This window comes from Prunus persica, chromosome G6 (assembly GCF_000346465.2).
Source record: "Prunus persica cultivar Lovell chromosome G6, Prunus_persica_NCBIv2, whole genome shotgun sequence".
Lineage (NCBI taxonomy): Eukaryota > Viridiplantae > Streptophyta > Magnoliopsida > Rosales > Rosaceae > Prunus > Prunus persica.
In genome coordinates, this window is record NC_034014.1 from 20,373,252 (window position 1) to 20,386,512 (window position 13,261).

General features: G+C 37.5%; 2 protein-coding genes across 2 annotated transcripts; one reads left to right on the forward strand and one right to left on the reverse strand.

Moving 5' to 3' along the window:
- LOC18772614 (zinc-finger homeodomain protein 1) lies at positions 3,317-6,599 on the forward strand. The gene is made up of 2 exons (XM_020565087.1): positions 3,317-5,212; positions 6,221-6,599. Exons 1-2 carry the CDS (start codon positions 4,381-4,383, stop codon positions 6,250-6,252), a joined length of 864 nt encoding a protein of 287 aa, XP_020420676.1. The 5' UTR covers positions 3,317-4,380; the 3' UTR covers positions 6,253-6,599.
- Positions 10,666-11,834, reverse strand: LOC18772645. The gene is made up of 3 exons (XM_007208515.2): positions 11,781-11,834; positions 11,637-11,698; positions 10,666-11,519 (listed from the first exon to the last, which is right to left on the reverse strand). The coding sequence occupies exons 1-3, from the start codon at positions 11,818-11,820 to the stop codon at positions 11,058-11,060; spliced, it is 564 nt and encodes a 187-aa protein (XP_007208577.2). The 5' UTR covers positions 11,821-11,834; the 3' UTR covers positions 10,666-11,057.

Sequence of the window (13,261 nt, forward strand, 5' to 3'; positions counted from 1 at the left end):
CAACATCAATGGTGGCATAAATCCGACCAATAAACATAAACACACCAGCAAATGCATAAGCACGAATGAAGCACAACAATAATGTCCCCAGCAAGAGACACAAAACTGACAGCAGCAATAGCAACACAAGACACTAGCACCAGCAAGACAAGGCAAGGCAAGGCAAACAACTGTGGTAGCAGTAACATCAGAGACAACTTCTCTCCATTCTCCATCTCCTCCTAAAGAGAAGGGGTCGACATAGCCATATGATCAGTGGTACTTGAGAAACAGGCACGGACAATCAACCATGATAGATAGGTAGGTGAATTACAATGGAATAGATAAGCAACAGTGTCATTCTCCCTCAAATCCGACGATGTATGAGAGTCGAGATTTGGAGAAAGTAACACCCAAATAAACAGAGAGACAAAGGCCAGCTAGGAGAAGGCTCGGCGAGTGGTGACGAGGCTTGCGGAGGTTTAAGATGGCTCGGTGAGCAGTGACGAGGCTCATGGAGGAAAAAGATTAGGCAATCAATGGCCAAGGGGCGTGTTGCCCATATGGTATACATTTAAAAGAGAGGCTCAGCTGTGAGCGCAAGAGACTGAAACTAACATGGGCTCAATCTGATTTTAACAAAAAGCAAGCTCATAAAGAGATGAAAAGTAAGAGAAAAAGGCAGCAGCAGGCATAGGTAGAGAAAAAGAAAGGTAATGACTCAACATAAACATGGCAAGGACAGAGACAAGGGTAAAATTGAAGAAAGGTGCGGTTATGGCTGAGGCAGAAGAAATATATGTTGATTATTAAGGAAATGAGAAACGAGGATTTATAGCAAGGTGAAGACCCATGATGGGTTAGGAATGAGGAACGCCAATGACTCTCAATTTGGCAGAAGTTATCACAGGGTAGGAACCTGGCTCTGATACTATGTCAAACAAAGTAGGGTAAAAATTCAGTTATGCTAAGATACGCTCATATTTTTATTCTTCTCCGACATAGATGTATTTATATAAGTACAAAGATGTGTTAACCTTAAATAAAATAGGAAATATATCTAAATTACAATAGGAAATAAATTTCTATTACAATAGGACTAAATAATAATTGGTAAGTAACCAAAATTTTAATGAAATAAGGAATTAAAATCCTACCTAAGTAAGGACTCGCCAACATGTTCTTGGGTTGCCATAACAATGGATGGAAAAAGAAAAAAAAAATTGCTAAGATAGATACTATTCACGTGAACAACAAATGCCCTTACTTACCATGATCATTTACCATGATAAATTAGTAGAAGTGCTCTAAGAGTAGTTTTTATTTTTTTTATATTTATTGTGGTCGATGTATAAGGGTAGTTGATGTCAACTGTTGAATTCCATTTCGGCCATAAAACCCCCAATTTAGAATAATGATATGAAATGACACTTGAAAACTAAAGTGATAAGCATTCTTCTTTTTGGTTCATTTTCTCTTGAAAACTAAAAATGTTCAAGTTGTTTGTTCAAGAAGAGGGATTTTGACAATACATTCATGAAAATTAGGCAATTGGCGGGCATGCAGTCGGATCAAAGGTCACAGGGACAGGGAGGAGGGTACACAAAAGAGGTGTCAATTTGGTAATGGTCAAAAGCATTTTGATGGATGTGGAGGTATTAGCTGAAACTCAAAGACAACAACCAGCCAGACCCCCACAGGGAAGGCATTGCTTTGCGTTGGGCAGATGAGTTTCTTCAAAGCTCCCCCTACAATAATACAATCAGTGCCATTTCTGATTTTCATGTGATAAGACTGCCAGCCATCACCAATTATACTGGTTTTTATGGTTTTCTCAACCCCGAAAAGGACAACAGCGACTCTCCCAGCCATTATACGTGCGCCCATTTGCTTTTGCTAGTTTCCATTTTTCCATTTTTTTTTTTTTTCATTTTCTCAAATGTTCTTATTTTATGAGTTTTCTCTTTAAACGTTGTTATTTTTTATTGAAAATTCAATCCAATCCAATCCAATCTAATTCACTTTATAATTGGATTCGATGATTGAGGTCAAGATAAAAACCTATAGCCTTTTTGCATTGATGTTGAGCTCAGTTTATTGAGTCTTATTTTTATATTGTGTATTTATGCCCTTTTATGTGATGAATTTTAATTCCGAAAAAAAAAAATTCAAATTCAAACTTCTTCCTTGATCGTACATTATATTCGACTCATGGTTTCTTAAATTAACAATTTTTTTTTCTTTTGTTGAGTTATATATCAGTCATTTGTGATGTGCACTGTGCATGCATGTGTTGTGAATTGGATTTTGATGATTAGGGTTTAACACATTTTAATACTACTACTATAAAGGTGGCAATATCCTAGCTACAAATGAAATCATTTGCTACTCCACTAATCTCATTATTAATTTCAAACCTTTTGAAAATTACAACCCACTCATCTTAGTATGCACGAATGTTTCACCATCCTTGTCTCTCTGTTGTTCGTCACCATGCTATTTCTGCCCTTATTTTTTATTTTCTCAAGTCATGGATGGCGGCAGGCAACCAACTCACAAGCCTCATCACTGTGTCGAATCGAATAATACAATGCTCATATAAAGGATCTTTGAGCTCAAGTTTATCAGTCAAATATACCAAATCTCAAGCTTGGTTGTTTCTTAAACAAGCCAAGCTCGGATTGACTTGGTTATGTTACAAGTTTAGACGAGCTAAATTTAAGCGAAGCTTAATTCGAACTCAAGATCTGTAACGAGACGACTTATTGTTCTATTCTAAGAGCATTTTCAATGGTGAGCTTAGCCAGGTAAAAGCCCTCTTAGGCTTCCAAAACTGGCCCTAGTGGTTTGTTACTGCCCTGGCAACACATGGGGTCCACCAAGCCCGGGCAAGGTCCAAGACAAAATCAGCCTGACCACCTGCTCGCGGGCGCAGATGCTAGCTTGACGTCGTCGAAGAAAAAAATTGAAAAAATATCTGAAAAGATACCAAAGATTCTGAGTTTTTTTAATACAAATACCTATCAATTTTTTATTTATTAATCTCATACGTATAAATAAAATTAATCCAATGTGAATAGTAATTGCCCTTGAGTTCTCATGGCAATAGGTGGAAAATCAAAAAAAAATTTGCTAAGGCATATACTATTCATGTGAACAGTAACTGCACTTACTTGCCATTTGTCATGGCAAATAAGTGGAAGTACACTAAGTTATGAAACAACGATTTGACCTCTAAAGTGATCATATTGAGGTTGAATTTTTTGTTTTAAGAAACTTATAGAGAAAAATGCACCAAATTATTTGTTGGCTATTCAACATAAGCTTAAGAAAAAAACAATACACAAATTGTACTAGCCAATCGATCAAATAAGGATTTTGCTTTAACACTTTTGGAGTAAGTAGGGAAAAAATATCTAATCTACTTTTTCTGGAATAACTAAAAACTAATTTCATCTCGTTGTTGTGTAGAGAAAAGAACGATTATGTGTTGGGATGGAAAAAGACATTCTTTTTTAAGACCAACATTATTCTAGTTAGTAAAAAAATTAAAAAAATAAGAAAAGCGTGTCCCACAAACACCAAACTGAAGAGTGGGTATGTTTACAAAAAAACCCACCCCATATTCACTTCCTTTTCTGAGACACGAAAAGAAATATTTGAATAAGAAAGATGGAATTTTGACGCCAAAAAGCGCGTCACGCATGTCGGAGACGAGAGCACGTACCCACAGCTGCCTTAAATGCCGACAATTTATTTTTTCCTAAGTAATGCCGTGTCCTGACACATACTCACACGCACCCAATCACCATCCACCCCTCTCTCTCTCCTCTCCCACAGTACCCGACACTTCACGCGCCGCCACCACTTTTCTTGCTGCCGGGCGCGTGGGGCACTTAAGAAAAAAAAATTCCCTTGCCTTTTCCGTTCATTTCTCTTTTTCATTTTTTTGTTTTTTGTTTTTTGTTTTCAGACTCGTACTAGTAGCAGTGGCAGTCTGACACTCCCAAGCCCATCTCTCTCTACCTCTGAAATTTACAGCGCGGTGAAAAAACTGGGACAGAAGGTGAAAATGACCGGTTTAACCGGGAGTAGCCGGTGGGGGTTGAGAAAACGGGAAAGTATATGAAGGGGGTTTGAGGGCGGACAACGCTCCTTTTGCAGGGAGCTAAGCAAAGTGTTGAGGAGAGTGTGTGAGAGGAGAGATAACACTACAAATTTACACCTGACACATACACACAAACACTCTCTCTCTACTCTCTCTCTCTCTAAGCTCAGTCCTCTTTATCTTCTTCTTCTTCTTCTTCTTTCTTCTTTTTGGGTTTTTCTTTGTGGGTTGATTCTCTGATTCATTAATTCCTGGGGGGTTTTTTCATTTTTGGTTCCCCTTAATTAATTGATATGGAGTTCGAGGATCAAGAGGAGCACGACGAAGAGATGGAGATGGCGGCGAGTTACGACTCGCTCGGAAACTCAGCGGGTGGCGTCCGGGTCAAAATGTCGAGTTCTGGACCCGAGGGCGTGGCAGCAATAGCGGCGGCGGCGGCGGGTTCTCAGCAGCAGCAGCAGCAGCAACAACAGCAACAGCAGCAGAGGAAGGGCGCCTCGAGGTACAGAGAGTGCCTGAAGAACCACGCGGTCGGGATTGGAGGCCACGCGCTCGACGGCTGCGGCGAGTTCATGCCGGCCGGTGCCGAGGGCACGCTCGACGCGCTAAAATGCGCAGCCTGCAACTGCCACCGCAACTTCCACCGCAAGGAGGGCGACTCGGGCGGGCTCGCGCTCATGACCCCAGACCCGTACGGGCAGCTGGTGCCGCTCCACGGGCAGCACAACCACCCGCAGTTCTCGCCGTACTACCGGACGCCAGCAGGGTACCTCCAGTTGGCGCCGCACCACAGGCCTCTGGCCCTGCCGTCGACGTCGGGAGGGGGCGGGACCCACAGCAGGGGGGAGGAGCAGGAGGACGACGTGTCGAATCCTAGCGGAGGGGGCGGCGGCGGAGGGGATTTGGGAATGGGAGGGGGTTTACATGGGACGGCGTCTTCCGGGAAGAAGAGGTTCAGGACGAAGTTTACGGCGGAGCAGAAGGAGAGGATGTTGACTTTGGCGGAGACGCTGGGGTGGAGGATTCAGAAGCAGGACGAGCCGGCGATTCAGCAGTTCTGCAACGAGACTGGAGTGAAGCGTCACGTCCTCAAGGTTTGGATGCATAACAACAAGCACACTCTGGGTAAGAAACCCTAGCTAGCTGATCATGCTTGTTAAGCTAGAAACCAAACAAACCCAGAACAAGGAAGACAATGAACATGAAAAACAACCCAAAACCCACAAGTATATCATCATTCTTGGTCCTCTTCATCTCATCATTTCTCTCTTTCTCTCTCAGTCGACCGATCTTCTCGATCTTTTGTACTTATTAGTTTAATTAGGACAACACTTCGCTAGCTCTAGCAGTTGTAGTAGGATTTATCAGCTAGAGGTAATTTTCTTCTGGTCAAGGTGGCGAAACTGATCAGGAACAAAAATCATCATCATGTGCCTGCAGCTGACTTTGTTGAGAAATTCTACTGCTTTTCCGGGATTTTAATTAGTGTTTTAATTAGGGTTTCTTTTTATTTTTAATCTTTTTTCTTAAATTTATTGACTAGTGTAGTGATCATCATCCGTGTTATTTGAACACTTGATTTAGATGAGTGTGAAATCTCTCTCATTGTTGTGATCAATGTCCCATTTGATCATTTCATTAATTAGTGCATGTAAAATATATTAATCATATATCTTTGCTTAATCATCCTACTAATTTAATTAAATGGGTTGATCAATGTTGATGAGTTTGCAATGTTTAGCTGTTGGTTATGATCATCATAGAGTATAGACTATAGAGGGAGGACCATCTGTTCGTAGGCTTTGTGTGGTCTTAATAATAAGACTTGTGCGATCCATGCTGCATTTTCCGTTTTCTATATGTACCATCTCTTTTCTTTTTTTTTTCCTTTTTTTTTTTTACATGTGTTTTGTTTGTACGTTTCTGTGTCATTCATTTACTTCTCTTTCCTTCAATCCCATGCCTTTTTGTTTTCGTCCACGAATCTCAGACTCTGTTGATTTTATGTTGAGAAGCATTAATTGTATGAGATGCTGTTGTTCAATGATCAGTACTTTTTCTCTTTCCTTTTTTCACTGCTTAATTTAATTTTTTTTCTCTTTCTCTTTGTCTGGATCTTATGCTCTTCTGAAGGGCCTTCAAATGATGAACCCAACCCGAGTTGAAAAGGGATGATGATCTTTGGGACCTAGCTTTCATATTCTCTGGTCTGTTTCTTTCTGCTACCAAGTTTTTGTCTTTTACTTTTGCAGTCATGAGTGCAGAATATATATATATATATATATATAAAATATTAATTGATATCCTTGAATTTCTTTCTTTTTGAAAAATTTAGAGTATTTTATGAGGTTGGTTACTTTGATCCATGTAATCATATGATGGAGCTTGTCTGGTGTAGAGGGTAGAACCCAGATGTTTGATATCCCTGATATGATGGGGTCACCTTGGGAAGGAAAACAAAGAGCTCAAAGTTATTCAATTATTTGATTTTGTTGTTAAATAATTATTATTATTATTATACTATTCATTTTTCTACTGTTTTGTTTTCTCTTGGAAAAGAAGATATATTATCAGCTAGAGAAACAGTAGTTTTTGTTTTCATGGAAACTCAAGTCCAAAATGTGGGTTCAGTCCATGTTGGAGAGAAAGTCGATAGATCCAAAGCTTGGTCTCTATATATCTGCAGATATATATATATATATATATATATATTATATTTCGTTTTATTAATTTCTCAATCTTTTTCCAAATTTCAACGATCTGCTTCAAAGGGAACATGTGGGCACTCCCAGCAGCAAAAAAAAAACTCTCAATAAATGTACACAAGAGGGAGGGGGACACAGAGCTTTTGTCTGCAGCTCCCTCAACTGCAGATCTTTTAGGGTTGGTTGATAGCATTCTTTCCAAGAATCTTTCTCAATCTTCCTCTAATTCTCTACTATAAACACACACCCATCTAAGATTATTTAAGTTTAATTATTTCTTTAATTAGTGTTTAACTGTGGTAATTAATTAACAAATCTGACTGCCTCAGCCTGTAAAGTATAGTCATGGTTCAGCTTAATTTTTCAGGAGGACCAAATTCCATTTTCAGGGTTTGAAATTGTGAGGTGTGCTTGTTCTTGGGTCCTTTTACTTGTTCTACTTCTAGCATTTGATGTTTCAAGTTTACTAGCAAGAAAGATATAAATATACACATATATGTTAAACTTTTGTTGGAAGTTTTCTTCTTGTGAGAGTCCAAGCTTACCTAGATGAGATCCTTGAAGATGCTTTACTTGTTTTGGTGGAACCCCAACATCAGTTAAAGCTGCATTGTGGTCCATGGACTTATTGGGAAATCTGGTCAAAGTTCAAATTAGCAGATTCAGACAGTTGTAAATCATCCCACATAATCCATCCCCTTGTCAATATGCTTCATTTTTCATGGACTGTCTTTTCTTCTCCTTTGCACATTCAAAGTTCAGCCCAGTAGGGAACTTTTCGTCCAAAAGTCATCACATATTAACTGGAAATCTGCTGTGAAAGTAATGTGGTTAACTTTGCAATTAATTAAAGGATCTAGAGTTGTAATATGTCTTCAATGCATTAAGTTGTTGCAATGGTCTATTAAAATTTTTAGGGTTTTAACTGTAATGATCCATGAACTTAAATCCGAGATTCATTTTGGTTCTCCAACTCATTTTGAGTTGGTCTCCAACTCTCCCACGTGTTCCAATTTAGTCATTCCTTCAAATTTTGTGAATTTTTCCGACTATTTGAAAGGTAAAATCGTCAATTTAGATATCTAAAAATCGAAAAGAAAATGTTACGGAATGACTAAATTAGAATATGTGTGAGAGTTGGAGGACTAAAATGACTTAAAAAGGAGTTGAATGATTAAAATAAAATTCGGAAATAAGTTCAGGACGATTGCGGTTAAAATCCCTAAGTTATTTATGGCTATAGAGTCTTTTGGGATCAAACTCATCAAAAGATGCAAGGGCTTGCAGAGATAGAATTGAATTCCTGCAAATTGGATAAGAATTTCCATGTATTTATTGTACTCTGAGCATCTACATTAGAATTTGAGAATCCTAGCCTACTTTCTGATTCCCATGTTGTCATTTCTGCTATCTCGAAAAAGGGCCGAGGGTGTGCTCCTCATCAAACCCTTTTCTTGCCCAAACACAAAAACAAAAGGGTGACTTGATTCTAAATCTTTGAACATTTTGTGCTGGAATTTTACATCTGCCTACAATTTTAGTAGGCTTTCATATGGCTATAACAATGAGGAGTTTCTCGGGTTTCTCTTTGTAATTTTCTTTCTTTTTCGGCATTAAGAAGGAAAGGAAAAAAAAAAAAAAAAAAACTTTGTTGCTATGAGCAGTTTGTTTGTAAGATAGATAAATGATTTAACAAGCATCAATTCATAAGCATGGGGGAATGGGTTGCACTTTCGGCTAAGCATATCGATTTTCCTGATCTGACATTCATGCAGACAGACAAGAGTGTGATTAGATTAAAAATGATCAAACAATATTCGCCAACCTTGAAGGAAACTTGTTGTCTTATACAAGGAATTAGCTACTGCTTTGGACACTTCAATGAAATTCTAGCTAGCTTTATGCCTAAACCCTAGAACTTGGTGGTCATCATCATATCAATTCTGGTTCATGGTCAAAATTAGTAAAGCTGATAACTGACTTGCCCATAATGGTTGGATTAGTTTTGTTGACTGAATTGATCACTCTTGGCTCTCTGAACATATATTGCGACGACACCTGGCTGGCATATTACATGTTTCAATGTGTACATTACACATCTTGTGCGATTAGACATGGGAATAAACTTAAGAAGTTGAGTCGGTGAACCTAACAAATATACGTGCATAGAGTAGCATAACTTGCAACTTTATTTTGCAGCCATAGCTAGTTGATATAAAGTCATAGATGAGTCGAGGTGCAGAAATGAGACATTGTAAGAGAAGATGAAGAGGAGGGAGGGGGGCCTGATAAGATTCTTTTGGATGATCCAACTTTGGAAAGCAAAACCTTGAAGAGGATTGTAAGATTTGAAAGTGTGAAAGGAAGTTGGATTTGGCATTGGCACCTGATATATATATATATATATATATATATACATTAATTTAGATGATACCTTTTTGACAGTCAAACGATTAAGACCATTCAATGGTACACCAATTCTAAATCTGGGGGCCTCTGGTCTGGCTGACCAATTAAATTTGTTGTCCCTACTCAATCCAACCTCCAAAGAGTTTTGATGTTTTCAACTTTTGGTGTGATTCTACTAGTAATGTCTTGGGGAGATGCCAGGCCCACACCCTCATTGTCTTTGAAAACATATTTAATATAATGTCTACCCACACAATTAATAAGATACCAACTAGTATTTTGCAGGAAATTTTCTTTTTAATTAATATACAAACTAATAATTGGTTTAGTTGGGTGAGTTGAATTACATTTTAAGTTCCAACCTCAATATTTCATATCAAGAAAATTAAAAATACACATAATTAATAATTTAATTTGATAGTTTGACGCCAACGGGGTCTAGTCCAATGAAAAATGATATTGAATTGTAGACCAGTGGTCTCAGATTCGAATCTTTATTACACCCTTGTATGTGTGTGTTTAACAATATATAATATTTTCGAATAATATGACATTTACTTAGAGCCCGTTTGATAACCATTTCAATTTTCATTTTCATTTTCATTTTCATTTTTTGTGCTAGAGTATAGAAGAAAAAGAGGAAGAATGGAAGTGAGAATGAGAGTGGATATGAGATTGAAAGGGGAGGATGAGAATAAGGTTGGAGTTACAAAAGTACAAACAAAAACTTGAAAGTGAAAACAATTTCAATCTCATCCTCATTCCAATTCTCAATCTCATTTTCCTTTATACTCTAACACAAAAAATGAAATAGTTAGCAAACGGGCCTTTAATTTATAAAAAGGAATTAATAGGTAGAATTCTATGGCTAGATCCTTATATGAAACTTGGTTGATTAAGAGGTAGAATTCTATAGCTAGATCCTTATATGAAACCATATCTTTTAACTGTTGAATTAAATTAATTAGCCGTTGAATTAAATTCATTAATTAGATCCAACAGTCAAGAGATAGTTCTTCATACTATAGAATGACTCTGATTAATAGTGCCTGTCTTTGTGGACCATTTTAATGACAGATCCTTTAATAAATTCAACTTCACTCAACTCAACTCAAAATTATGGAGCTCATGTATTTATGTGAATGTTAGACAACCCACCAGGGCCACTGCTCACTCATGCACACAAAATATTGCTGGGCCACAGGCATAAAACCTGCACGAATTGATGCCTTGTTTCCCCTTCTGGGTGTGAAAGTAAGTAGGTCAAATAATATCAACTAGGTTGGTATGATGATCGGTAAATATTGGAAGATATCTTTATCCCCATTTATAAAACAAAAATGTATTTCAAAATATTAAAAATATTATGGGTTGAGAGATGAAGATATGGGATAATATTTAGAATAAGCTGGGTTGAGAGCTACAATTAGAGGGGAGGAAAAATATTAAGTCGGCTAAAACCTGATTAGTCCACAACTATATTCTGCATACAATGAATCTACGAATAAATACTCTTGACCATTAGAATTACGAACATTCATTTACTCTTCTCCCGTTGCTTCTCTATCTTCAATTAAAAACAAAAGCAAAGTAGTTTCCACTACAAATTTTATTTTTCCTCTTCTTTTTTGGAAATTGAGTTTACATAACATTCCACAACTTATTTATATGTCTCACATAAAAATCATAGGTCTCATTAGCACTTCCCAACAGCACTGATATTATTGTCATGTCAAAGAGACCTCAAGTCCAGACCCTTAACAAACCAAAACAATCTCTAACTTTCTATCCGAGTTGAGAGAAGCTGTTATCAGTACCCTATACGTATGCTTGCTTTGTCAAGCCCCTTAACAAGTTCATGTGGGCTGCCATGGTTTCTTTGTGAAGGCTACAGGGCCAACATTTGACCTCAGTGTTTTGGCCCAATCAAACTTCTTGGAATTTCTAGCCATCTTCACAAATGGTTGCATATAATTTTCTGATCTTGTACCGGACCAATTAGGACCACTACCCTTTTGATCAGGAGGTGCTGGTTTCTTGGTCTCTTTTATTTCAATCTTGGTTCCTCCTTCCATTTTGATGTTTATGTTCACCTCACAAAATGCTTTCTCCATCTTTCTTTCATCTCTAGCAGCAAGAGCAGCAGCAGAACTTGATCTTCTTTCGTTTTGGTGTTGATAAAGCCTGTGCAATCTCAGAGCAAGATGACATATCCCGTCTTTGATTTCTTCCTCCAAGTCTCTCTCTATATCCTTCTCGACCTCACTCCGAATCTTCAGCTCTTCTTCTGAGATAAAGGCCCCAGGCTTTTCATTTAACTATACCATAACACAACTACATTACTACGTGATGAAATTAAACAATGTACTCAAATTTAACTAGCATAAACGAATTCAATAACAAATAATAAGGGGGCTTAGTTCTTTATGTGTCACCAGCCAAGCACCGGTGCTGTTGATTAAATTCGTGGCCTCGTTCGACTGCAGCGTTGAAAAATCTGCAAAACCCACAGAAGGGTCACCGAAGTTGGATAAGATCCACAAGAAGAGCACATGAAAAAACATGGAAATCAAAAGAACCTAGTATCTCCGAATTGTTGCATTTTCCTTGCTGGTCCATACTTTGTACTTTGTGTCTTGTGCTATTTTACATGTCTTCTTGTGCTTGAAATCAACCCATTTTAAACCCTAGCGGAGCGATTAGGACTGCTGTGAATGGGACCTGTGGTTTAGATATTTGTGGTTGGAATGAAGACGACATAAGTTGGGTTGCCTTAGTGAGAAATGGCCGTTAGAGACGTTATTTTGGCGCCAAATATCTCAGCCCAAATTAAAAATTACTGAAGGTAATTTGGTTGTGTTGGGAAATAAGAAAAGAGAGATTGTTTCTCAAAATAAAAAACTGCTTTACTTGGAAGGAATCAAATATTTGGGTTGGTCTTGAAGCATAATCAACCTACACACATGACGGGCCTATGAATATATTGCGAAATACTAATTCACATTTTTTTTTCTTTCTCCATAATATCAGTGTTTAAGTTACTTATATTGATAGACAATGAATATTAAGTTACTTATATTGATAGACAATGAATCTAAACCATTAATTAAGTTGATTATTGTGTAATTATATTCTTAACAACTCATTAACAGTGCCGGCAGCTAGGCACTATTTGGGCAATGGTTTTGATGATGTGATGGCTTTGTATGTTTATGGCTTCTAATGAGCCGATATTTCTGTTTCAATTTCTTTGGGGCTCATTGTTTCTGGCCACTGTGCTATTATTTTGTATTTCAAAATCTGGCTAGAACCCTCCTTTTTCTGGGGTTCTCAACTTTCTGTAATTGCCCCATGTTTATGAAATGAACCTTCATCATCCCTCCCATACCTCTTCAAGAGGCATAAGTTGACCTTGAGATCCAAACGTAGTCAAGCAATTTTAGTGTGAGAAACTTGTAAAGAAAAACAAATGATGGAGTTAATTACCCATGCCAATCTTAGACGAGTAAGATTGGGAGCAAAACAACTTAGATTGGGGGGAGGGATATCGGTTAGCAAAATTAGAATTTTAACAATTGCATATGTGAAGGAGCATATTCAAGAAATTGTGTTTCTTTATGTCCTAACGCAATCCATCATATTTTCGAGATAAACTTACATATAATCATAATTTAAATGAAGTTATGTTTATATACTTACGGCTTTGATAGTGATGAAGAGGGTGATGGATCCAAGTAACAAATGTCTTTTAGAGGTTCATTCCAACCCTACCATTCATGGAGTCCATTTCATAAATCCTATTTTTGTAGGCTTACGTTTTCAAGCACACCAATCAATCTACGCAAATTATTTGTATGGTTGTTGTCAGCTCAAATTCATCTTATTTTTCTTTTTTAAGTTTGAACTCAAATTAATCTTATAAAAGTATTGTTGGTTCTAATTTTATTTTTTTTAAGTTTGAACTCAAATTAAGCGGTAATTTGGTTGTGTTGGGGAATAAGAAAAGAGCTTATTTCTCAAAATAAAAAACTGCTTTACTTGGAAGGAATCAAATGTTGGG

What these genes read in the sequence shown, in the direction of transcription:
- LOC18772614 (XM_020565087.1), top strand. Translation starts at nt 4,381, where the DNA reads ATGGAGTTCGAGGATCAAGAGGAGCACGACGAAGAGATGGAGATGGCG. An exon ending in TAACAACAAGCACACTCTGG is followed by an intron (nt 5,213 to 6,220) that starts GTAAGAAACCCT and finishes GCTCTTCTGAAG; the next exon opens with GGCCTTCAAATGATGAACCC.
- LOC18772645 (XM_007208515.2), bottom strand. Translation starts at nt 11,820, where the DNA reads ATGGACCAGCAAGGAAAATGCAACAATTCGGAGATACTAG. An exon ending in CAACAATTCGGAGATACTAG is followed by an intron (nt 11,699 to 11,780) that starts GTTCTTTTGATT and finishes TGGGTTTTGCAG; the next exon opens with ATTTTTCAACGCTGCAGTCG. An exon ending in ACAGCACCGGTGCTTGGCTG is followed by an intron (nt 11,520 to 11,636) that starts GTGACACATAAA and finishes GTTATGGTATAG; the next exon opens with TTAAATGAAAAGCCTGGGGC.